We start from the raw sequence: 23,974 nt of genomic DNA on the forward strand, positions 1-23,974 counted from the left end.
CAGTACAGATGCTTCATTAGTAGTTGCAATGCTGAAAAATGAATGCTAAACTCTCCGATATATTTTGGAGAAAAATTTAGTTTGAAAAAATTGATGCACCACTCTCTATATTTTAATTCAAAATTTGGTTTCAAATGCTTTAGGGAATGATGACAAGAAAAAAGAAGTTCGTATGCTTTGGGTATAAACACAACCTTTTTTTCAGAATATTTTCTACCCAAGGTTGGCTGAACCCAGGGATGTGGCAGCCACAGATGCAGAAGGCCAACTGTACATGTAGGTGTCTCAGAATGTCCGTGCATGCGCATTGCACATGGTCGCCTGCTCTCTCTCACACTCCCAAACGTACGTCTCACCTTACACACATTCACAGGCACAAACACAGCTATTTAATTGTTTTGTTGTTGTTGTTGTTTGTAGTAGAGATGGAGCCTAGGGGCAGTATACCTCTGAACTACATCCCCAGCTCTATTTTTTATTCTTTATTTTGAAACAGGCTCACACTGAGTTGCAAAGGGCCTCAGTAAGTAGCTGAGGCTGTCTGTGAAGCACCATCCTCCTGTCTCAGCCTCCCAAATGCTGGGATTACAAGCATGTACCACCACACCCGGCTTAGTTTTTAAAGGATATATTTAAACCCACAAGTATACACGGACATCTCCAATTTTAATTGGACAACTTGGAGTTTCTTTAGCCACTCCCTTATGTAGCACTGGGAAACCCCAGATCCCAGTAGCAGTGTAGCCACTTCTTTTCTCAGTCCCACTCCAAGGAGCTGGTCTTTCTCCACAGTGTTCAGACAAAGCCCCTGCCCCAGCACATGCTGATCTATCTCTCACCAGCTGGGACCTCTGAAAAGGGAGACAATATTCTCTCTCTCTCCTCTCCTCTCCTCCCCTCCCCTCCCCTCCCCTCCCCTCCCCTCCCCTCCCCTCCCCTCCCCTCCCCTCCTCTCTTCTCTTCTCTTCTCTTCTCTTCTCTTCTCTTCTCTTCTCTTTCTCTCTCTCTCTCTCTCTCTCTCTCTCTCTCTCTCTCTCTCTCTTTCTCTCTCTGTGTGTGTATTCTGTGTTCTGTTTTTTTGTTTTGTTTTGTTTTTACTGAGAATTAAATTCTGGGCATTCTAACTCCAAGCTACACCCCAGCCTTTTTCACTTTTTTATTTTATTTTATTTATTTTTGAAACAGGTTCTTGCTGAATTGCTGAGGATCTTTAAATTGCTGAGGCTGGTCTGGAGAATCTCTAATCCTCCTGTCGCAGCCTCCCAAGGCCTGGAATTACAGGCATGCATGCCACTCCCAGGTCTTTTGCAAGTTGTGCAAGAAGAAGAGAAAATCCCAAGAAATATGGAGATTCCATCTGCAGCCCCTTTGCAGAGGGGAAATTTAACAGGGCGTGGTGGCTCACGCTTGTAATCCCAGTGTTTGGGAGGCAGAGATATGAGGATTGCACAGGTTCAAAGCCAGCCTCAACTACTTAGTGAGGCTCTCAGTAACATAGTGAGACCCTGTTTCCAAATAAAATATAAAATAGGTCTGGGAGTATAGCCCAGAGGTAGAAAAGCTTTTGGGTTCCACCCCCAGTAACATACAAAAATAAAATAGAGAATAGAAAATAGGGCTGGGGGTATAGCTCAGACGTAGAATGTCCCTGGGTGCCATCCCCAGTACCACAAAAAAACAAAAACAAAAAACTCAAAACTCTCTCTTCTCCCATTTTGGCAGACCCAACCAGAGTCAGGGCTGGTTACTCTTTTGCAGAGCATGAAGGGGGTCTAAAAGGCCACCTGGTAGTCATTTGGTGCAATTATTCAACTCTTTTTGTAAAATAGGTAACTGATTCTGATGGAATTCATGTAATAGCTTATCAATATATGTTTTATCTGGGTAGTCCTATACCTAGTCATAAGAAAGGTTAACAACAAATTTAAAGTCAATTTCCCAATTTCCAAATTTAAAGTAAATTTCCCAATCCTCTTGTCTCAGCCTCCCAGGTACTAGGATTACAAGTTTGCGCCCCACGTCCAGAGAGAGCAGGTATTTTGAGGAGGTAAAGGGCAGTGTCTAGGAAGGCTGAGGGGAGATCTGAATTCTCCAGGTGCCAGCTTGGGTCAAAGGATGATAGACTTTGGCGTGGCAAGTTGTTCTCTGCAGAAAGAGAAGAGATAAGGATAGTACACAGGTACTTTGAGTCCAAGTGCTTGGTTCATCAGTTAAGGGTCAGGGCTGAGGAAGCTCATCCAGCCTGGCGCAAGGTATCTCCTGGATCCTGATTTCCACTAGGAGGAGAGAGGGCTGGACAGATGAAATTGAAAGTCAGTCATGCCGGGCATGGTGGCACAAGCTTGTAATCCCAGCATTTGGGAAGCTGAGACAGGAGGATCACAGGTTCACAGCCAGCCTCAGCTACTTAGGCCCTCCGCAACCTAGTGAGACCCTGTTTCAAAATAAAGAAGAAAAAATAGGGTTGGGAGTGTAGTTTGGAGGTAGAAGGCCCTGGGTTCCATCTCCAGTACTGCAAAAAAAAAAAAAAAAAAAAAAAAAAAAAAGTCAATCATAATATGAGGCATAAGGAAAAGATCTGTCCAGAATACTTTTGTAAGCCATGAAGAAGTTGTTCATGAACTTCTTGAAGAGAAAGAAAAAGAAAGTTCATAGCGTTTCTGGCTTAGGTACATCCTCAACAGTAACACTGATAAACCGAATGTTTGAGGAAGAAAAGACACGAAGGGAAAAGAAGTCCTTGTGTCTTGTTGAAAGCAAACACAGCCCTCCTTGTTTCTCAGGATTTCTCCAGGAAGAATATCAGGCCCAGACTACAGGACATGCCTGCCCTTCCCAGAAAGGGCATGGGGAGGGTAGCTAGGTGTGGTGGCACATGCCTTTAATCTCAGTACTTGAAAGGCTGAGACAGGAGGGTCACAGATTCAAGGCCAGCTTCAGCAACTTAGCAAGGCTCTCAGCAACCTAGTGAGACCCTGTTTCAAACAAAAAAGGAAAAAAGGTCTGGGGCTGTATCTTGGAGGTATAATGCCCCTATATTCAGTGCCCTCTACAGGAAGGAAGGAAGAAAGGAAGGAAGGAAGGAAGGAAGGAAGGAAGGAAAAATAAATAGATAAAGAAAGAAAAGAAAGAAAGAAAGAAAGAAAGAAAGAAAGAAAGAAAGAAAGCCAGCCACAGGGTATTAGAGTGACTAAGAGTGAGAGCAGAGCTGCTCACACTCCTGTCTTGTGTTATGGTTTGACCTGTGATGGTTTCAGGGACCTGCTCCGGGAACCTGTGTTAGGCTTCTGGAAACTATTCCCGTAATCATGGGGTCTTGTCCTAGACTTAGAATAGATGAGCACTAGTCTGGACTCTTGCTGAAGATTTAAATGAGTTTATTATTAAAAAGATAGAAATACAGGAGACAGTTACAGACCCATGCTATCCAGGGATAGCATAGGCGAATGGCCTGAAGGAAGTCACCAGGATACAAAATATAAAACAGCCTTTTATAGATACAATAGTCCTCCATCTTGCTCTACTACATAATCCTATGACCTAAGTCTAAGTCTGCCCCTTAACTTCCTGCCTAACTGTTGGTATACACCTAGGTTTCTTTGTTTAAACCAGAATCATTCACAAGGTCAAGGGCCATGTGGTATCTGCTCTCCTTTTACCAAGGTCAATCCCCTCCTCCCATACTCTTGGTGACTCCTTAACTCTTTGCTAGATATCATTTTTTATGCAAACCTGTCTTTAGAATGTGAAAGTCCTAAGTCCCAATTTCTCTATCCACTTGCTAATTACTTTATATATGCATATGGTCGTTATGATGGAGATGGGAGCCACCTCTACAGGCAGCAATGAGCAAAGTGTACTTTGCATTATAATAGCTACCTGACCTGTCAGTAACCAAGCCCTCACCGCCCTTGCCTTTTACATGTCTTCCCTCCATTTTCTATATATATATATTAATAACCACAACTTTTTCAAAAATTTTTAGGCCATTCCTAATACTGGTACATCTAAGCCAGCCCTTCCTAGCTGCAAACTCAGAGCAAAGCCAGGGACCATTTTGAGTTTCAGTTTTCTCCTCAGAAGAGTAGAGTTGGCTGGGCGTGGTAGCGCACACTTTTAATCCCAGCACTTGGGAGGCTGAGACAGGAGGATCGCACAGGTTCGAAGCCAGCCTCAGCTACTTAGTGAGGCTCTCAGCAACTTAGTGAGGCCCTGTTCCCAAATAAAATTTAAAATAGGTTTGGGAGTATAGCCTAGAGGTAGAAAGCCTATGGGTTCCATCTCCAGTACCACTAAATAAATAAAAAAATAAAGAAGAGTAGGGTTATAATGACTGGCCCCACCCTGCTAGCAGAGCTGTCAGCCTCTGAGCCTGCTTCCTGGTTTCCTGACCAGCCATCTATTCTATTCTGCTCCCTCTTCGGTGCAGTCCCCACCCCCTCCATAGAAGAGTCTCCGTTCCAGGTGTCTTTTTTTTTTTTCTTTATTCTTTTTTGCAGTTTTATATGGTCTTACTTACATGTGTGCATGTGCACAACACACACACACACACACACACACACACACACACACACTGCCTGTGAGTTGCCAGTTCGCCATCTTCCCTGGGCAGCCTGGCACTGGGGCTGGTGACGAATGCCCAGCCAGGCGGCTCTTTTCAGGGCGGTTTTGAGGAGACGTTGTGGGCGGTCTCAGCACAGTCAGATGTGTTGCCTGTGAGGAACACTTTCAACTCCTGGAGGCCATGGACCAGGAACTTCCAGAAGGGGCTGGGAGCTATGCTTTGCTTGCTGGTTGCCCCATCACCAGTGTTGGGCATCAAAATCTGGCCCTGGAGTCTTCTCAGCACCCCGTTGCCAATCCCTCTGGGTTTCTGCCAGTTATGCTGAATTCTGCCAACCAGTCTGAAACATACTTCTTGGCTCTCGTTTTGGTGACGTTGGGCTTCATGAGAGGTCCGAGGGCAGCTAAGATGGAGATGGGAGACTGGGCAGCAACAAGCAAGAGAGGGACTCTAGGTGTCTTAAAGAGCCAGCACCCAGTTCCATGTGCATCATCAGAGTAGGTTTTGAGTAGAGTTTTACCTTCCTGTTTCTCGTGACTTTTTTCTTTCACTGGTAAGAAGGAGAGCCGGTTACATCATGGCTGGAGGTGGCTGGTATCAAAGGAGCCAGGGTGGGAACATCCTAGGAGCCAGTCTACTTCAAGAAGAAGGAAAGGAGTTTGGGGATGTGGCATCACAGAATATTGGACCAGAAGTGATGTCTGTAAATGTCACTCAAAAGAGGCACCCAATCCTCCCTCACCTTGAAAATTCGTGAAAGAGTTTTTCCAGAAGAAAGATTATCCACATTCACTTGTCCCTGCATTTATGGTAAAGTAGTATATAGCATAAAAAAGTATATGTGTTCAGCATGGTGCATTTTCACAAACAACATACCCGTGTAACCAGTAACCCATCCAACACTGATGTTTAACAGCATTGGTTACATTCATCTGTTTTTGTCCTGTATGTATGCATGTATGTATGTATGTATGTATGTATGTGTTTGTGTGTGTGTGTGGTACTGGGGATGGAACCCAGGGGCATTCTACCTCTGAGCTACATCCCCAGCCCTATTTTTTATATTTTATTTTGAAACAGGGTCTCACTAAGTTGCAAAGGGCCTCACTAAGTAGCTGAGGCTGGCCGCAAACTACGATCCTCCTGTCTCAGCCTCCCAAATGCTAGGATTACAAGCATGGGCCACCACGCCTGGCTTGTTTTTGTGCTTTATATAAACGGAAATACACAGCATATTCTCTCTCTCTCTCTCTCTCTCTCTCTCTCTCTTTCCTGTCTGGCTCTTTTTTTTTTTTTTTTTTTTTTTTTTTTTGGTGGGTCTGGAGATGGAACCCAGGGGCATTCCACCTCCAAGCTACACCCCCTGCCCTATTTTTTTATTCTTTATTTTGCAACCAGGTTTCATTGAGTTGCAGAGGGCCTCACTAAGTAGTCTGGCTCTTTTTGCTTAACATTAAGTTTGCAAGATTTCTCTTGTTGTTGGCAGTTGTATTTCACTTGTCCATTCTCATTATTGGGTAGAAAGAAGGGCTAATTACTGGAGAAGTTTTTGGTTGTCACAGCTGGTGGGGCAGGGAGCAGAGAGTGCTACTGGTGTTTAGAATCACCCTTGGCATTTAGCAGATAGAAACCAGAGGTGCCCTTAAACATTCTCAATGCCCCAGACAGGCCCATAAAACAAAGTGTTTTTCAGCCCCAAATGCCAAGTGCCACAGTTGAGCAACCCTGTGATTCAGTAACTGTTAATGGGCATTTGAGTGGTTTCCATTTTGAGTCGATTATTTATATGGCTGCAGTGAATATCGAGCTAGATATCCTTTGATAAATACATACGTATTTCTGTCAAATAAGTAACTGGGAATGGAATTGCTGGGCAATAAGATATAATAGTATCAGTAGATAGGGTTAGTTTTTCAGAGTTGTAACAATTCATACCTCTTCACTCTTCTCTCTTTTCTCTCTCTCCTCTCTCTCCTTTCTGTCCTTCCCTTACACCCTCCTCTGTTTTCAGGCTTATGAAAGACTAGCTCCTTGATACAGCAGGGTTCGTGTTAAGATATCCTGCCCCATAGCTTGTGAGAGATGGATTATGCACAGGTGTGGCTGCTGAGTACAGTAATTAGAGACATGATTTGGGGGTGGACAGCTAGTAACTAGGGTTTCTTTCACTTCCATGACAGCAAGTACCTATTGGCTCATCGTATCCGTGGTTCAGAATTCATGGATTCAACTAACCTCAGATTAAAAATATTCTCATCATATCTGTATTAAACATGTGGGCTTCTTGTTATTCCCTAAATAATATAGTATTAACAACTGTTTGTACAGTATTTACACCATATCTGGTACAGCAAGTAATCTAGAGATGATTTGAAGTTTGCAGGGAGATGCACATAGGTTATATGCAAATACTAGCACGGACCTGTATCCAGGATGTTGATATCCTGGGGGAGGAGGGAGCAATCTTGGACCCAGTCCCTATATTGAGGAACACCTGTGCCACCTATTAGTTTCCATAGTAAAGTTTGCTCTAGGGATCAGATTATCCATCATTTGAGTGCATGTTTATTAATCATTTCCAAATTGTACAGTACTGTTTATACCCAAACATTACTTTTTCTTATGCTATATTGCTTAGTCATAGGAAAGAAGCTCAGGGTCATGGTAGGAAGAAGAGGGTGTGGAATCAAGGAATTTTGGTCTCTGGTCCAATGATTCTCAAACCTTGCTCCAGGGATCCACAGTATCAACATTCGCTAAGACTGAGACTGAAATGCAAACCAGCAAGCTCAGCTTGAAATGTTCTGAATTTTGGGGGCTGGGACTTCAAAGCTTGAATTTTTTAACATTCCCTCCAGGCAATTAGATTAAGCCAATATTTGCAAATCTCTGCTCAGGATTATCCTTTTCCTCAAGTTATAGACACACTCAGTTTAGCCACACCCAAAGAAGCCCGGAATACTTCTGGAAACAAATGTTTTAGTAACAATTGATGAGTCAGTTACCCTCCCAAGGTTAAACAGTTAAGTTTAATTTATAAATTCAGCTCCTAAGTCTGTTCTTAAAATACAGATTGGCCATGATTTATTTTGGGCAACTTATTTTTTATTTTTGAGAGCCCCCTTATGTCAGTATCTTTCCATTTCTAGTTGCTAGTTTTATACTACTAGAAGACTGCCTGTGTACTTAACATTTGACTACTTGAATACTTAGTGAACTGTCTTTTGCAAGTATTTGCTTAAACTCCTCCAGCATCCAGGAAGTGTTTCCAAGGCATCTTTGCTGCATCAAAATCAGGTGCAGCTCACTCCAGCTCAGTGTGATGACATGGTCCAGCGTAACCCACTGAACTTGCCCCTTGGGCCTTGTTTTTTTTTTTTTTTTTTTTTGGTGGTGGTACTGGGGGTGGAACCCACAGGCTTTCTACCTCCGGGCTATACTCCCATACTCCCAGACCTATTTTCTATTTTATTTGGAAACAGGGTCTCACTAAGTTGCTGAGAGCCTCACCAAGTAGCTGAGGCTGGCTTCGAACCCGTGCGATCCTCCTTTCTCAGCCTCCCAAGCGCGGGGATTACAAGTGTGCGCCACCATGCCCGGCTTGCCCCTTGGGTCCTGAAGACACTGCATGGTAAACACTTCTCACCACCCCTCGGCCTCTGCTCTGAAATGATCAATGTAAAGCAGTGTGTTGGGTTTGGAGATCTAGATAACAACTTCTGTTGCTAATTAGATGAAAGGTCTAGAAAATAAAATGATTGGGCCCCAGGAGGAGGATTTTCCCCAGAGAACGCTATTGGAGGACTTCTCAGTTACAGAAGAACTCTTGTTTTGGTTAAAGATGTGCTTTGGAGCTGGGTGTGGTGGCACACACTTGTAATCTCAGTACTCGAAGGCTGAGATAGGAGGATCGCACAGGTTCAAAGCCAGCCTCAGCTACTTAAGCTTTCAGCAACTTAGTGAGACCCTGTTTCCAAATAAAATATTTAAAAAAAATAGGTCTGGGAGTGTAGCCCAGAGGTAGAAAGCCTCTGGGTTCCATCCCCAGGACTCCCCCACCAAAAAAGTTACAAGTAAGAAGTGCTTTGGAAATGTTCCACTTTAGCATCATGATCATCACCATTGAAAAATCTAATATAAAATGAGCACTTATAAACCACCTGGCCACCTAGAACAGAACTACTCAGTTAGCGGTCCAAAGGGAACTGGGTTGCCGGCATCCCCACTTTCACATCTATCACTTAGTTCAAAGGAAAAAAAAAAATGTTCTCATATTTTATAGTTAGGAATAAATCCCAGCCAGATGCAGTGGCGCACATCTGTAATTTCAGTACTTGGGAGGCCCAGACAGGACAATCGTAGGTGCGAGGCCAGCCTCGACAACCTGGTAAAACTCAGTGTTTCTGTTTTATAATAAAAAATTTTAAAATGGCCAGGGTTGTGGCTCAGTGGTAAAATGCCACTGAGTTCAATCCCAGTATCAAAAAGAAAAAGAAAAAAAGAAAGAAACCCCTGAGTCATTTGACCTGCTTCAATTACAAGACAAATCACATAAAAATACCCACTCAAAGAAAAGCCATCAACACACCCAAGATTGACCTAGCCTCACCGGATCTAACTAATCTTTTATGCCAACATAACCTAGCCCCTTGGTGCTACTTCTGCCAACTTTAACCAAGCCACTCCTCTCCCTGCTCTTTTTGCTATTATTTAACTTTACTAGCCTACTATTTCCACCTAAACCTGTGTCCTGGCAAGTTCTTTCCCAAGTCAGGGATAGTGGTTAATTGAGAATAGAAAAACAAGTCCCAGTCCCTGAGCAATTATGAAAGCTACTGAAGTGTGCATTGGCATTAAGCAGAGGGGGTGTGCAGGAGGACGTGTGCCCAGAAATCTCCCACAGCTGCCACAGATTGCCTGGAAGTGCACCCCCACTAAAACCTATTGTATGATCCTCCAGTAACAAGACTAAGGACGAGCTTCTGAGCACATCAACAGGCAGTGCTTGGCTCTCTGGTTGGCGCAGCCTGGCCAAGAGCGATTCTCAGTGTTCTATGCGCCCAACTTATTTTTCTCTGGGTCTTGCAGGGTCAGGCAAATGCTACCTTGCTTTTTCCTGTGGGTAGGCAAAAGTTATTGAGAGCACAGAGGAGGAGGATCCCTCCCTCCCTCCCTCTTTTTATTATTTTTTACTATTTTTTATTCACTGAGATTCTAAGTCCTCTCTCATTTCTTTTCTTTTTTCTTTTTTTTTTCCTGTGTGTGTGTGGTACTAGAAATTGTACTCAGGGGCACGATACCTCTGAGCTGCACTCCAGCCCCAGCCCCTTTTTTTAAACAGGGTCTCATTAAGTTGCTGAGGGTTTCTCTAAGTTGCTGAGTTGGCCTCGAACCTGCATTTCTCCTGTCTTAGTCTCCCAAGTCCTTGGATTATAGGCATATGCCACCATGCCCAGCACCCTCATTTCAAATAAAGGATGCCATCTTTATTTTGGAGTCATGTTCTGCTTATCTTCATAACTTAAAAAAAAACCATCTTAAATGATGTGTAGAAAATAAAGGCTTCTGTGTGTAATGAAGAGAAAGCCTTTATGACGGCCACAGGGGAGGGGAAAGGTGTCTAGCCTGATGAATGTGCCAGTTCAGGAATAATTGCTTCCAAAGCCAGGCACAAGGCCTGGTTGCTAGGCCTGCAAGTGTCAGCCACGTCCTTGGCGATTAGTAGTAAAAGACAAGTAGGGAAGGCTGTGTCATCCAATCTCAGACACACAAAAGCTCTGTGTCCATTCTGGGTGAGCAGGTTGTGTGGCCTGTCGGGAAGCAAAGGTAACTGGTAGCCAATGTTCTCTACTCTGAAAAGTGGCTTTGCAAAAAGTTCTCCTGTAGAGACTGTTTAAAACTGCCACCCAGCGGGGCATGGTGGTGCATACTTGTAATCCCAGCATTTGGGAGGCTGAGACAGGAGGATTATGGTTCGAGGACAGCCTCGGCTACTTAGTGAGGTACTCTGTAACTTAGTGAGACCCTGTTTCACAATAAAGAATAAAAAATAGGGTTAAGGGTGCTGCTTGGAGGTAGAAAGCCCCTAGGTTCCATCCCCAGTACCACACACACACACACACACACACACACACACACACACACACACACCCTGCTACCCAAGTGTGGGAGAAATAGGCCCAAGGACAGGAGAAATGGCTGGGAGAAAACAGCTATATTTCTCAACACATAAACAATGCCATTTGCAGGGTTGGGCTGAGTACAGAAGTATTGTGAAAGTTCCTATTTTGGCCAGTGTCTGTACCTCTTACAATGGTAACATTATTCATGTCTATCTCCTAAGCCTGTATGAACCCGAACCCACCCATGTTATTGACCATTTGGAAATGGTAATGTAAACCGATTGTGTTGTCTAATTATGATAAGCATCTTCACCCCCTACGCTGTCAAGCTGCAAATATTTTAATATTCATTCTAAGCCACAAGGCTTTGCCAGACAAGATACTAAAACTACTCACTGTTGTTTTAGAAATAGCAGACCTAACAACCCTAATAGCTAAGAGTATTATTTGGGAGAAGAGAATCTTGGGATTGAACGTTGGGTCATTCTCTTTGCTCAACTCTGCAGAAGATATTAAGCTTTAGATGGATCTGCTTTATCTATACATAATGGCTATAGTTTCTCTTTCTACTTGGTCTAAAAGTCCAGCAATAGGTTACATATAGAGTTTATTTGTAGTGGGTACAAGGAGAATTTAGTAAAAGGGAGAAAAAGAATAACATAAAGACTGGGGAGATAAAAAAAAAAATGTAAACAGTGAAGCCAGATGCAGTAAGCACACACCTGTAATCCCAGTACTTGAGAGGCTGAAGCAGGAAAATCACAGGTTCAAGGCCAGCCCCAGCAACGTATCCAGGCCCTGTTTTAGAATAAAAATGCCCCTGGGTTCAATCCCGGGTACCAAACCAAAAAAAACAAAAACAAACCAGCAACCAAAAATCATTGAACACAAGAAGAATGAAACCACAGTAAGCTCAGGAAGTAGCCGATCATTACGACAGAGTCTGGAGAGTCCCAAGTCGTGGGTGGCAGCCACTGATTTCCTAACCCACAGGTAAAGTCATGAGTCAGTATGTGGTCATGTCAATGCCAGCAGCAGCAGGGTGAAGAGGGTGCATTAAAGGACATTCTCCCTTCCTGGGCTGGGTGGGAGCTTAGCTTCCACTAAGAGTTAATGCTGTGGGTCAGAGTCTCTGATGTGTTCTGTTTTGGACAAATAGGCAGAATGCAGTTAAATTGGTGCTTTAAAAGACATTCTAAAAGCTAGATGTGGTGGCACATGCCTGTAATCCCAGTACTTGGGAGTCTGAGACAGGAGAGTGGCAGGTTTGGGGACAGCCTCAGCCCCAGTAGTGAGACTCTTAGAAACTTAGTGAGACCCTATCTCAAAACAATAAGATAGGGCTGGGGGATAGCTCAGAGGTAGAGCACCCCTAGGTTCTGTCTGCATACCACCACCAAAAAAAAGATATTCTGAGAGTATATTAAATAAAATGCATCCAGCTGTATTTCACTAAAAGACAAGTCATGGAAAAGTAGGAAGTCGAAGAGGAGAGACTTCTAAGTAAATGTGCATGGTACTCCTTAGCCCAAACACTATTTACAAATAGGAAAAAAAACAACATTTATTTCCTATATGATCGATAAAACACTACAGAACACACTTCTCTGAGCATCGGCTCATGTGCTCTGGGGGTAGTTACAACCCCAGTGCCCTTGAGATCCCCAATCTGAACATCAGGATTCCAGTTCCTGTCTTTGAAGCCTTCTGGTCGCATCCAAATGAGGCCGTGTAGCTCAGGGCTTGTTAAAGGCCAGGGCAGACGCTGAAACTGAGAACAGAGCAGTCTGTTCCAAAGTCGTGGGCCCACAGCCCTTGCCGTGACAGGTCCCCTGGGCCTGGAACTGCTCCTCAGGGAACTGTTGTTTTGGGAAAAGGTGGGGCGGGGCTGGAAAACCTTACCAGGAAACAGGGGTGGGAGGTGCAGGAGCTTTTCTCTTTCTTCTTTGAGATTTTGTGAGTTGAGTCAGGTTTCATGACACAGCATCGTGGAGAACCGCAGCCATGTGACACCCCGTGGGTTGGAATGGAACAGCCGAGAGAGGCAGGCTGTGGATGACTGCCAGGAGCAACCGAGGGGGTGAGTCTCCGGCGGGCTGCAGGGCTGCAGGAAGCCGTGCCAGCCACCACGGAGCTCATCACAGCTCGGCTTCCCGGGGCTGACCAGCGATCACTGCAAGAAGTGCAGGAAATGAAAGAAAAGAGATCCGGGAAACCGAATCTGCAGGGGGAATGCAGAGTTAGTAGAGTGTTAGCGAGACAGCCCGCAGATGCAAAGCGGGAGGCAGGGGGAGGAGGAGGCGGAGGAGGCTGGGCTCAGCAACCTGCCTCTGGGCTTTAGACAAAGGAGGCTGGAGAGAGGCGGGATCCGTTTTTAACATCAGCCTGAAGAGAAAACCTGCAGCTGGGGGCTCTCTGGACAGAGCCGAATGCATTCACAGCGTGGACTTCAGGGCCCAAATGATTGGAACACGTACCCTATAAGTACTCAGAGGAAAAAGTAAGTGCAAGAAAGGATTTGCAGATTTTGACAGCCCTCCCCTCCCGGAGGCATGCCTCCATCGGCCCGCTCTCTCTTCGTAGTCTCTGCCTCTTCCGTTATCGTTTTTATCGTGTTTTATGTGTTCACTTTCGGTGGAGAGCAAATCTACCAGAGGCTGAACATCTCAGACACGCTGCTGCTCACTCAAGCCTGCGCGTCCTTTATCAATGGGAAAGCCCCTTTCCTGTGGAGAAACAAACTCAGGATCTACGAGAAGTCTTCTTGCAAGGAATATTTGACCCAGAGCCACTATATCACAGCCCCTTTGTCTCAAGAAGAAGTCGAATTTCCTTTGGCATATATCATGGTCATCCATCATGATTTTGACACCTTCTCCAGGCTGTTCAGAGCTATTTTCATGCCCCAGAATATCTACTGTATTCACGTGGACGAAAAGGCAACGGTTGAATTTAAAGGCGAGGTGGAACAGTTACTGGGCTGTTTCCCCAATGCTTTCCTGGCTTCGAAGATGGAACCCGTGGTCTACGGTGGGATTTCTAGGCTCCAGGCTGATCTGAACTGCATCAAAGACCTGTCGACCTCGGAGGTGCCATGGAAGTACGTCCTCAACACCTGTGGGCAGGATTTCCCCCTGAAAACCAACAAGGAAATTGTTCAGTATCTGAAAAGGTTGAAAGGGAAGAATCTTACCCCGGGAGTACTGCCCCCCGCTCATGCAATTGGAAGGACTAAGTATGTTCACCGTGAACACCTGGGCAAAGATCTTTCCTATGTGATAAGAACAACAGCACTAAAACCACCCCCTCCCCACAATCTCACCATCTACTTTGGCTCTGCCTATGTCGCTCTATCAAGAGAATTTGCTGACTTTGTTCTCCGCGACCCGCGGGCTGTTGATCTACTCCAGTGGTCCAAAGACACATTCAGTCCCGATGAACACTACTGGGTGACGCTCAATAGGATTCCAGGTATGTGAGATTCCATATTTCACACACAGATGTGTCAGACAGGTGACCCTCTTTACCTACAGGTTCCACATCTGTGGATTCAACCAACCTCAAATGAAAAATATTCAGAAAATAAAACTGCACCTGTCCTGAATATGTATAGATGTTTTCTCATAATTCCCTAAACAGTACAGTATAACAGCTATTTCCATGACAAGAAGGTATTTGATATTATAAATAATCTAGAGATGATTTAAAGTACACAGGAGAGTATGCATAAGTTATATGCAAATACTATACCATTTCATAGCAGGTCTTGAGTATCTGTAGCTTATGGAAGAGAACCCTGGAACCAGCTTCCAGGGGATACTGAAGTATGACTGAATTTGTAAGGGCTTTTAGCTGGGCATGGTGGTGAATTCCTGAAATCTCAATACTTGGGAGGCCAGGATAGGAGAATCACGGCCTCAGCAGCTTAGCCAGACCTTGTTTCAAAATAAAATAATAAAATAGTGCTGGGGATATAGCTCATAGGTAGAACACCCCTGGGTTCAATCCCCAGTAGGAAGAAAGAAAGGAAGAAAGGAAGAAAGAAAGAGAAAAGGGATTTTGCTTAACCTGTTGTTTTTTTTAATAGGAAGTACAAGCTGAAAACTAAAATAAACATTTCCTTTTATTATTGTTATTTTGGGGGTACTGAAGATGGAACCCAGGGGCATTCTACCTCCGAGCTACACCCATAGCCCTAATTTTTTGTTTTATTCTTTATTTTGAAACAGTGTGTCACTGAGTTGCAAAAGGCCTCACTAAGCAGTAGCTGAGGCTGTCCACCCAAGATCCTCCTGTGTCAGCCTCCAAAATGCTGGGATTATAAGCGTGCGACACCACACCCGGCAAATATACATTTCTTATACTATTCCTTTCTGAAGGCAAAATGATGGTCTTTCCACGGTGACCATTCAAGTATTCCGGCGCTATCAAACAACTTTCCATGGTATCACTTTGCGGTTTATCATGTTCCTCTTTGGACATCTTGTTATCATCTTGTTAAATCTTCAGCACAATAGCTATGGCTGTTCTCAGTCCACACCGGTCTCCTTCTGTTCTTTCCCCAGATCTGTCAGGCCTCCTCTCAGCTCCACATCTTCGCCTTAGCCATGAGCCTACCTACCTCTAGAGCGGCACAGCTTCCTCCTCACCTGCTGGTCTCAGCTCCCAGCAGCTCTGACCCTACTCTGGCCTTGTGCCAGTACACACCTTGATCTCGCTTTGGAGAGTCTATCCCCATCTGGAATGATCGTATTTACCTATTTGAATGGAGGTGTCATTGGCTTCCTCTGTAAGAGCTCCATGAAATCGAGATCATTTTCTAAATACATATATGCATTAGATGCATGAATGAGTGAGCCAATGAATGAATGAATGGCAAAGCACAAAGCTTTACTAGGGTACCACAGTTCTCACCCTTAAACCCAGTGGGGCTTAAGAAATATCTGGACTCATGCAAATCTCTTATTATATATATGTGGGGTTTTTTTGTTGTTGTTGTTGTTTTTTTTACAAAACATACATTTTACTTCAGATTGCAGGAAAAAACTGCCTTTCTTTCTCATCAAAACATTTCTACTTTTACTAATTTACCAGAATAATTCCGTTTTAAATATAGAAAAAACATGATGGGATTTCTTTGGAAAGAAACAGTGTGCTTTGGGCTCAACGAAAAAATACAAAATGGATCTCTAATGAGGTAGACAGCATTATTATGGCAAGAGAAAAACAATCATTGTTCTCGCTGTTGGGGGGCTGCCAAGTTGGAAATGCTGGTAAGTGCTCTCGGGCCGCAGGGCAGGGCCTGCAGGACAATAAACATGCCCACACTCTGTGGAAAATACCTCGCTCGTCTCTGAGTTCCAGGCTGTCTTGCCCGGGGAGCCATCTGGCTCTTGCTCTACATATTTTCTTGCTACCTAACTTTCCTTTCCCTCTGGCCATCGTGTTTTCAACCTTGATTGGTTGTTTCCATCCTTGGCATATAATTTGTGAGCATTAGTCACTTAAAGGCTGGTTTTTATATTTAAATATTTATTTTCTTTCTACCCCCACTGGTCCATGAAAATTCATAAAGGTTTGGTCCTAGCCACAGGCTACCTTAGATAGTGATGCAGTCGTGTGTGTGTGTGTGTGTGTGTGTGTGTGTGTGTGTGTGTGTGTGTGTGTTACTGGGGATTGAACTCAGGGACATTCTTTTTTTTTTTCTTTGGTGGTACTGGGGGTGGAAACCAGAGGCTTTCTACCTCCAGGCTATACTCCCAGACCTATTTTATACTTTATTTGGAAACAGGGTCTCGCTAAGTTGCTGAGAGCCTCACTAAGTAGCTGAGGCTGGCTTCGAACCCGTGCGATCCTCCCGTCTCAGCCTCCCAAGCGCGGGGATTACAAGCGTGCGCCACCACGCCCGGCCTGAACTCAGGGACATTCTACCATTGAACTATACACCCATCTCCTATTTTGTTTTGAAAAAGTGTCTCACTAGGCTGCTGAGAGCCTTGCTATATTGCAGAGGCTGGTCTTAAACCTGCAATTCTCCCGTCTCAGCCTCCCAGGTACTGGGATGACAGGTGGGTAACACTCTGCCTGGCTGACATGTTGTTTTCCTAAAACTCTTGTACTTTTGTTGGTGCACTGTAATTATACTTCCTTGGTGAAAGTCAAAGTGAAACTTTCATACATGCACACGGCACTTGGAGTGTGGCCCTGCTCCCTCCTGCTATATGCTAGTGACCCTGGCAGTGATTCCTTCATATATGGACCTAACATCATTTGCTCTGTTCTCTTCCTCAGCTCTTCTTTCCTGCAATCTTCTTCCGCTATTCTCCCGGTCTCTCTCCTCCTCTACCTGAATTTCTTTTGTTTTCTATTTTCTCTCTAGTTTCTACATAAGAGAGAAAACTCATGATCGTTGACTCTCTAAGACTGGCTGATCTCTCAGTATTATGATCTTACCATAATATTCTCTAGTTTCATCCATTTTTCCTGCAAATAATATACTTTTGTTCTTCTTTATAGATGAGGAAAGTTCCATTGCGTGTATATATGCTACATTTTCTTTTTTCATTCATCTGTTGATGAACATCTAGGTGTCTTCTCGTGTGTGTGTGTGTGTGTGTGTGTGTGTGTGTGTGTGTGTGGTTCAGGATTGAATCTCTGAGCTACATCCCCAGCCCTATTTTTATTTTGAAACAGGGTCTCACTAAGTTGATGAGAGCCTCACTTCTTGCTGAGGCTGTCCTCAAATCTGTGATCCTCCTGCCTCAGCCTCCCAAGCACTGGGATTACAGGCATGTGTCACCAGGCCCAGCTGTGGCTTATAATTTAAAAAGAAAAAGATGTGTTTGGGTTAATGTTAAACATCTCTGATTATCTTGCCAGAGGTAGTCAGTTTTCTCCATGTCAAATGAGTTTAAGAAAATAAAGGGGGGAAAAAAGAATCCCCTCCCCCCCTTTTCCTTAACCTTCACCCTCTTTCTTGTCCTAGTCAAATCAACAAGATGGGAGATAAAGAATGCGAACTCAAGTCAGGTGTGCTGGCCTGCACCTGTTGTTCCTGCACCTGTGGTTCCTGAAATTTGGAGGCTGAGGCAGGAGGATCGTGTGAGCCCAGGAATTTGAAGGCAGACTGGGCAACCTAGCAAGATCCTATCTTTTTTTTTTTTTTTTAAATATTAAGTTGTCTCAACAGGAAAAGGCTTTTTGCCATAGGCCTTTGTATGTTATGGCATAGTGGCTTCTGGCCACTCACAGCAATAGTGTGACCCCCACATTAATCACGGGAGTTCATAGAACTTCAAATACCCCCAGCTACAAAACGAGGGGCTCAGGCAGAAAGAACCCTTCCCTTTCTGAATGCACCGTTCTCTGCAGAAGATACAATGCATAGAACCCCATAAAGCCCTCACACACAACGTCAGTGCATCTCTAGTGAGCCTGGGCCTGCGTTGCCTGGGAGCTTGTCGATGGCATTACAGTTTCCCTCACGGAGGTCTAGGGGAGCTTCTCTAGAGAGCATCTCCCCAGAGAAGAAGCCAAGCATGGCTCATGTCAGTGGCCTGTCCCATAGGATTCTGCAAGGGATGGGGTTCAGGGCGGTGTGATATTTTCTGGGATTTTGCCTCCTTTCTTTCTTAGACCCTTGACACCATCCTGTCTCCAGGTGAAAGGGTACCCTTCATGTCGGTGGGGCCTTCCTGAATTGCCTGCAAACGGAAGAGAACAAACCATCCAGTGCTTTCCCTCTCTTCAATGTAGAATCGAATCACTCTCTCAAGTAACTCCAATGTCTGGTCCTTGAGCATTCTGTGTGATTTAGCATTTGAGATGTGCATCTAGCTTTTTATTTCCAGAGACACTTTAAGCACAACAGCATTTCTGTTTTCAGTGTAATTTTAATTTTTTTTTTGTTCTTGTTTTTTACTTATTTTTCTGTATGCGTGTGTGTGAGTGGTGTGTGTGTGTGTGTGTGTGTGTGTGTGTGTGTGTGTGTGTGTGTGTATGGCACTGGGAATTGAACCCAGGTGTGGTCTACCTCTGAGTTATGTTCCCAGCCCTTATTGATTGATTAAGTGATTGATTTTCACATTGAAACAGAGTCTAAATTGCTGAAGGCCTTACTAAGTTGCCTAGGCTGACCTAAAACCTGTGATCCTCCTGTATCCAAGTGTCCCTTTTTAAGAAGAAAAGCTCTTTGTAACTACAGCATTTATCTATCTATCTATGTATCTAGTCTATTTTTCTTTTCACAAATATGCATATACAAACAGTGCTGCTCACTTCTTTCCTCAAAGTTTACCTTCTGCTGCTCTACTAAACACCCTCAGTTCGTGTTTTATGCTGGAAAGACCCTGCCCAGGCCTAGCAGGTCTTCTAACTTATTCCTAAGAGTAATATGACTGATGAGATTAATTAGAAGGTGTCAGTATACAAAGTGAATATTTTTTTAATTGGAGAGACTGATTAGAAAGGATATCCATAAAAGTAGCTCTGAATTGCACAATAGTTTTTCATTTCTTCTTATGTTACCTTTCTATGGAGAGACTGACTTGTATCTTGATTTTCAAGACTGCATTAGAAGTGACATGAGGGGCCGAGTGTGTAACCCAGTGGCAGAACACTTGTCTAGCCCAAGGAGGTCCTGGGTTCCATCCCCAACAATGCAAAAGTAAAGAAAGGGGTGGGGTAGGGAGGAAAGAAGGAAGGAAGGAAGGAAGGAAGGAAGGAAGGAAGGAAGGAAGGGAGGGAGGGAGGGAGGGAGGGAAGCAGTGGTTCCAGACCCAGCCCTTTGGGGTCCCAGTCTCACCCTCTCTTCCAGGGAGCCAAGCAGTAGTGTGTCTGGCATTCTTTTATATGTGGCTCGTGAGCAGATGGGGCAGCTGTCCCTCCCTTTCTGGTCACATCGCTGGAGGAAATCCATCAGGATACAAATTCCTCTGAGACTGTGGAACTTCAGGCTAGAAATTAGTAACACACCTGCCTTTTGGCATACTCCTAATTAGAGCTTTGTAATGATCACTCTGTGTTCCAGAAGGAATAGCCCATGTTCTCTAGCTCTTCTGGTTATTCTTCTAGCATTTTTATTGACCTACCTGCCTCAGGATAGACTTCCAGAGAGTTTGGAGTTTTGTTGGTTGGTTGTTTGGTTAATGAGTTGTTTAGTTTTGCTCTTTGGTGCTGGGGATTGAACCCACAGCCTTCTGCAGGCTGGTCGAGTGCTCTACCACGGAGCCACACCGCTGACCCTCAAGTACATTTTATGTCATGTCTTATAAAATTGTTCAGCATCTCTGGGAGCTGCAGCTGGTCTAGCTTTTCCACAGTTGTTTTTGTTTTTTTTTTTTTTTTTTAGGAAAAAATGCTGGTCTAGCTTTTTTCCCTAAAGCTAGACTGTCCCGTCCCACTTCCGGGGAACGTCCCCCTTTAGGCCTGTCTCTCAGGAAGTTGCAGACTTGGCTTTGGCAACCTTGTTCCTTCTCAGCCTTCTTTATTCTTTTCACTCTTTGCTCATTTATTATTCTGACATTTCTAATTCCATGATGTTTTTCTTTCATGGAAAAGTTTTCATTTGTCTCTCTTCCCTTTTCCATCTTGTATACATTTGTTTTGTTTTGTTTTATTTTATTTTTTCAAAGCCTCTTTGTCAAATAAATTATCTAGACCTCAGAAAGGAACCACAGGATCACATTTCCTCATTTTCTAATTCTAAAAATAGTGTGTTCCTGCTTTGATTTGCCTTTGTACCTATGACATTTATTTATATGGGCATGTTCTTTGAGAGGGTGTTATGACTTTTTAGGCTAAGAGGTTCAGAAACTCAAAGTAGCTTAGATAAACACTAGAACTAAAGAGGTCACATAACTGAGATGCCCAAAAGGACTCTAAACCAAGCTGGATCAAGGGTCCCTTCACTGCCTCCTCCTTCTCCTTCTCCACTTTCTCTTCCTCCTTTTTTTTTTTCTTCATCTTCCTACATTACCCGGAATGGTCTTAACTTTGGCTCAAAGGGTCCACCTGTCTTGGTCTCCCAAGTAGGTGGGACTGTAGGCACATGGTAGAACGCCAGGGTTAGGACTCTTCTTACCAGTTACTCTCTCTGGAGAGTGAACAATTGTCCCAGTTCATCCAAATCCAAGGAGTGCATTCTGGACATAGGACACACATGGCAAGAACCAGAAAGTCAGGCAAACCAGGATGAGCTGGTCTCCCTCTCTCTGGGCTGGCATCCTTCAGTATCAGAGACTGCCAGAAATCACGCCAAGTTGGCCGGGTGTGGTGGCGCATGCCTATAATCCCCGCTCTTGGGAGGCTGAGACAGGAGGATTGCACAGGTTCGAAGCCAGCCTCAGCTACTTAGGCTCTCAGCAACTTAGTGAGACCCTGTTTCCAAATAAAATATAAAATATATCTGGGAGTATAGCCCAGAGGTAGAAAGCCTCTGGGTTCCATCCCCAGTACCACACATGCACACAAAAATCACGCCAAGTTTACTTGGTTTGGTTTGGTTTTGGTGGCATTAGTGGAGATTGAACCCAAGGGTGTTTTACCTCTGAGTTACACCCCTAGCTCTATTTTATTTTTTATTTTGAAACAGGTCTCAGTAAGTTGCTGAGAGTCTCAGTAAGTTGCTGAGGGTGGCCTCCAACCTGAGTGAGATTCTCCCATCCCAGCCTCCCAAGTAGTGGGATTACCCACTCTGTGCACCATCACACCTGGCTCAGGCTGACTTGGTTTTGACAGCTGGCATTGCTGGGGGAAAAGAAGCCATTTTCCTGACAATTGCAGCACCACCCAGGGGAGACCTCAGATTGGTCCTACTTGGCCCAAATCTCATTCTTAAGCAAGCCAGTGGGCTGATGAATGCTGGCCAGGATTTTTTAGGTGACTTTCAACCCAAGAAAGGAACTCATTACATCTTCACGTGACAGCTGAGGGGAAGAGATATACAAGGGTTTAACCACTCCAGCAGTTTTAACCTGAAAAATACTAATTAAATTTACTTTTGTGGGAAAGGCATGATCTCAATTTCTGTACCTCTGTCTTGCACAAACACATTTTAAAATAACAATGTTACTTGGTTATATTTGGACCATATTTCATTTATCAGGGGCCTTCTTGTGCATGATCTTTTTTCATCTTTTTAAGAAACACAAATAACCCAATCAAAAAATGGCCAGGTGAGCTAAATAGAGACACTTCACAAAAGAAGAAATACAAATAGCCAATAAATATATGAAAAAGTGTTCAACGCCATTAGCAATCAGAGAGAAGCAAATCAAAACTTCCATGAGGTTTTACCTAACTCTAATTAGAATGGCAATCATTAAGAATACAAATAATAACAGATACTGTTGAGGATGTAGAGAAGTAGAAACTCTTGATACGTTGTCTGAGAAATTGCAAATTAGCGCAACCACTTTGGAAATCAGTGTGGAGGATCCTCAGAAGAATGAAAGTAAACCTACAATATGACCCAGCCACACCACCCCTGGGTATCCATCTACCCAAAAGGAATTGAAGCCAGACAACCATAATAACACATGCATATCTATGTTCATAGCAGCACAATTCATAATAGCCAAGCTATGGAACCAGCCTAGGTGTCCAACAACAGATGAATACAATGGAATTCTACTCAGCCATAAAGAAGAACACAATTATGCCATTTGCAGGGAAATGGATGGAACTGGAGAACATCACGCTAAGTGAGATTAGTCAGTCATGCAAAGTAAAAGGTTGAATATTTTCGCTCACATGTGGAAGCTAGGGAGAAATTGGGACACAAGAGGGACTTTCAGACAAAGGAGGAGAAACCCTAGTGGAGTGATGGAAGGGCCTAAGGGTGATAGGCAAGTGGGGCCAGGGAGACTCGATGCAGGAAACACGTCAATGGGCATGATGCACACACACAATATGATCAGTGCTAATCACAGCGCCATGCCGAGGAAGGAGGAGGAGGCAGGACGGGAGCTGAGGGAGGGTTGAGTGCCGTGTGCATGTATGCCTCTGTCACACTGAACCTCATCATGATCAGTGTTGAAAATGCTTCAATAAAAAAGTAAGAAGGACCCTGCCACAGAAGGATGATTGTTATTGTACAGGTGAGAAAATTCAAGATAGAAACACATGACTTGTCCAGACACAGACATTGCATATACCTATCCAGAAGCAAGAATAATAAAAAATATCCAGGAGAGTGAGAAATAACACCTAGACTGTATGTTTATTTTACATTGGACCTCATTATTCTTAGTTCTTCATTTAATTATTGTAATAATGGCAAGTCTTTGGATGAAATTTAGCAAACTCAAGTCTTATTAAATGTAGAAATTAAAATAATTGGGCCTTCTGAAGAATGCCCCCCTTCCTCCTGAAAGTTTATTTTCTTAAAAATGTTGGCTATTAGCCGGGCGTGGTGGTGCACACTTGTAATCCCCGCACTTGGGAGGCAGAGACAGGAGGATCACGCAGGTTCGAAGCCAGCCTCGCTGGCTTAAGAGACCCTGTTTCCAAAATAAAATATTAAAAATTAGGTCTGGGAGTGTAGAAGTGTTCCATCTCCAGTATACCAAAAAAAAAAAAAAAAAGAAGAAGAAGAAAAAAGAAAGAAATGAAATGAAATGTTGGCTTTTTCTCACACGTGGAGATACTGGGTAGAAGGGAGTTACTATTCACTGAACATCTGCTTATGGGGCTACATGATCTCAGCGGGATCTTTGCAAACATCCTGCCTGGTGGGTACTTAAGTTCAGTTTTGCAAGGTGCAGGTGGGCTCGGGGGGTTGAGTGACGTGCCCGGCTCCAGAGGGTCATCACACACCTTGGGCTCTGTGTCTGCTGCTGCACTCAGCTCTTCTATGTGTCCCTGCGTTCCACTTGATGAGTTGACCCTGCAGGCTGCCCACTCTCCTGTTATTCCCTGTTAACCCTCATCATGGCTGCTCTTGCTTTCCCTGGAATTTAGGAGTTGAGGGGTCAGTCTGCTACGTGCCCCCAATTCTGCAAAGCTTAGTCTTAGAGCGGGCCTTTGGCACACAGGAGACAGCACGGCCCCAGAGCCAGATGACAAGGATTTGAATCCTGGTTCTGTAGTTGACAAGCTTAGTGACCTTTGACAAGTGATCTGACTTTCACACCCCAGCTTCCCCATCTGTAAAATGGAGGAAATAATATTATTGATCAAATATGTGAGGCTTAAGTGAGCTGGACGGGTGCCTGAGACGTATTTGATGTGTTATTATGCTCCTGTTGTTGGCGATAGTCGTGTGGGTTGGGTATCTCTCTTTCTCATC

General features: G+C 44.1%; 1 protein-coding gene across 2 annotated transcripts in view; it reads left to right on the forward strand.

The window, feature by feature from the left end:
• The window catches only part of GCNT2 (glucosaminyl (N-acetyl) transferase 2 (I blood group)), a gene marked incomplete at both ends in the record, with an annotated part of 91,471 nt that overhangs the window by 19,069 nt on the left and 48,428 nt on the right, over positions 1-23,974 (forward strand). The window contains one exon of one of the 2 annotated variants that reach the window (XM_080710747.1): positions 13,239-14,157. The exons of the other annotated variant lie outside the window; for it this stretch is intronic. Within the exon in view, the coding sequence (XP_080566873.1) occupies positions 13,239-14,157 (919 nt within the window). Of the gene's footprint in view, positions 1-13,238; positions 14,158-23,974 lie in introns of those variants that run through there. 2 annotated transcript variants of the gene reach the window in all.

Source organism: Muscardinus avellanarius (genome assembly GCF_963383645.1).
Source record: "Muscardinus avellanarius genome assembly, chromosome: 14".
Classification (NCBI taxonomy): domain Eukaryota; kingdom Metazoa; phylum Chordata; class Mammalia; order Rodentia; family Gliridae; genus Muscardinus; species Muscardinus avellanarius.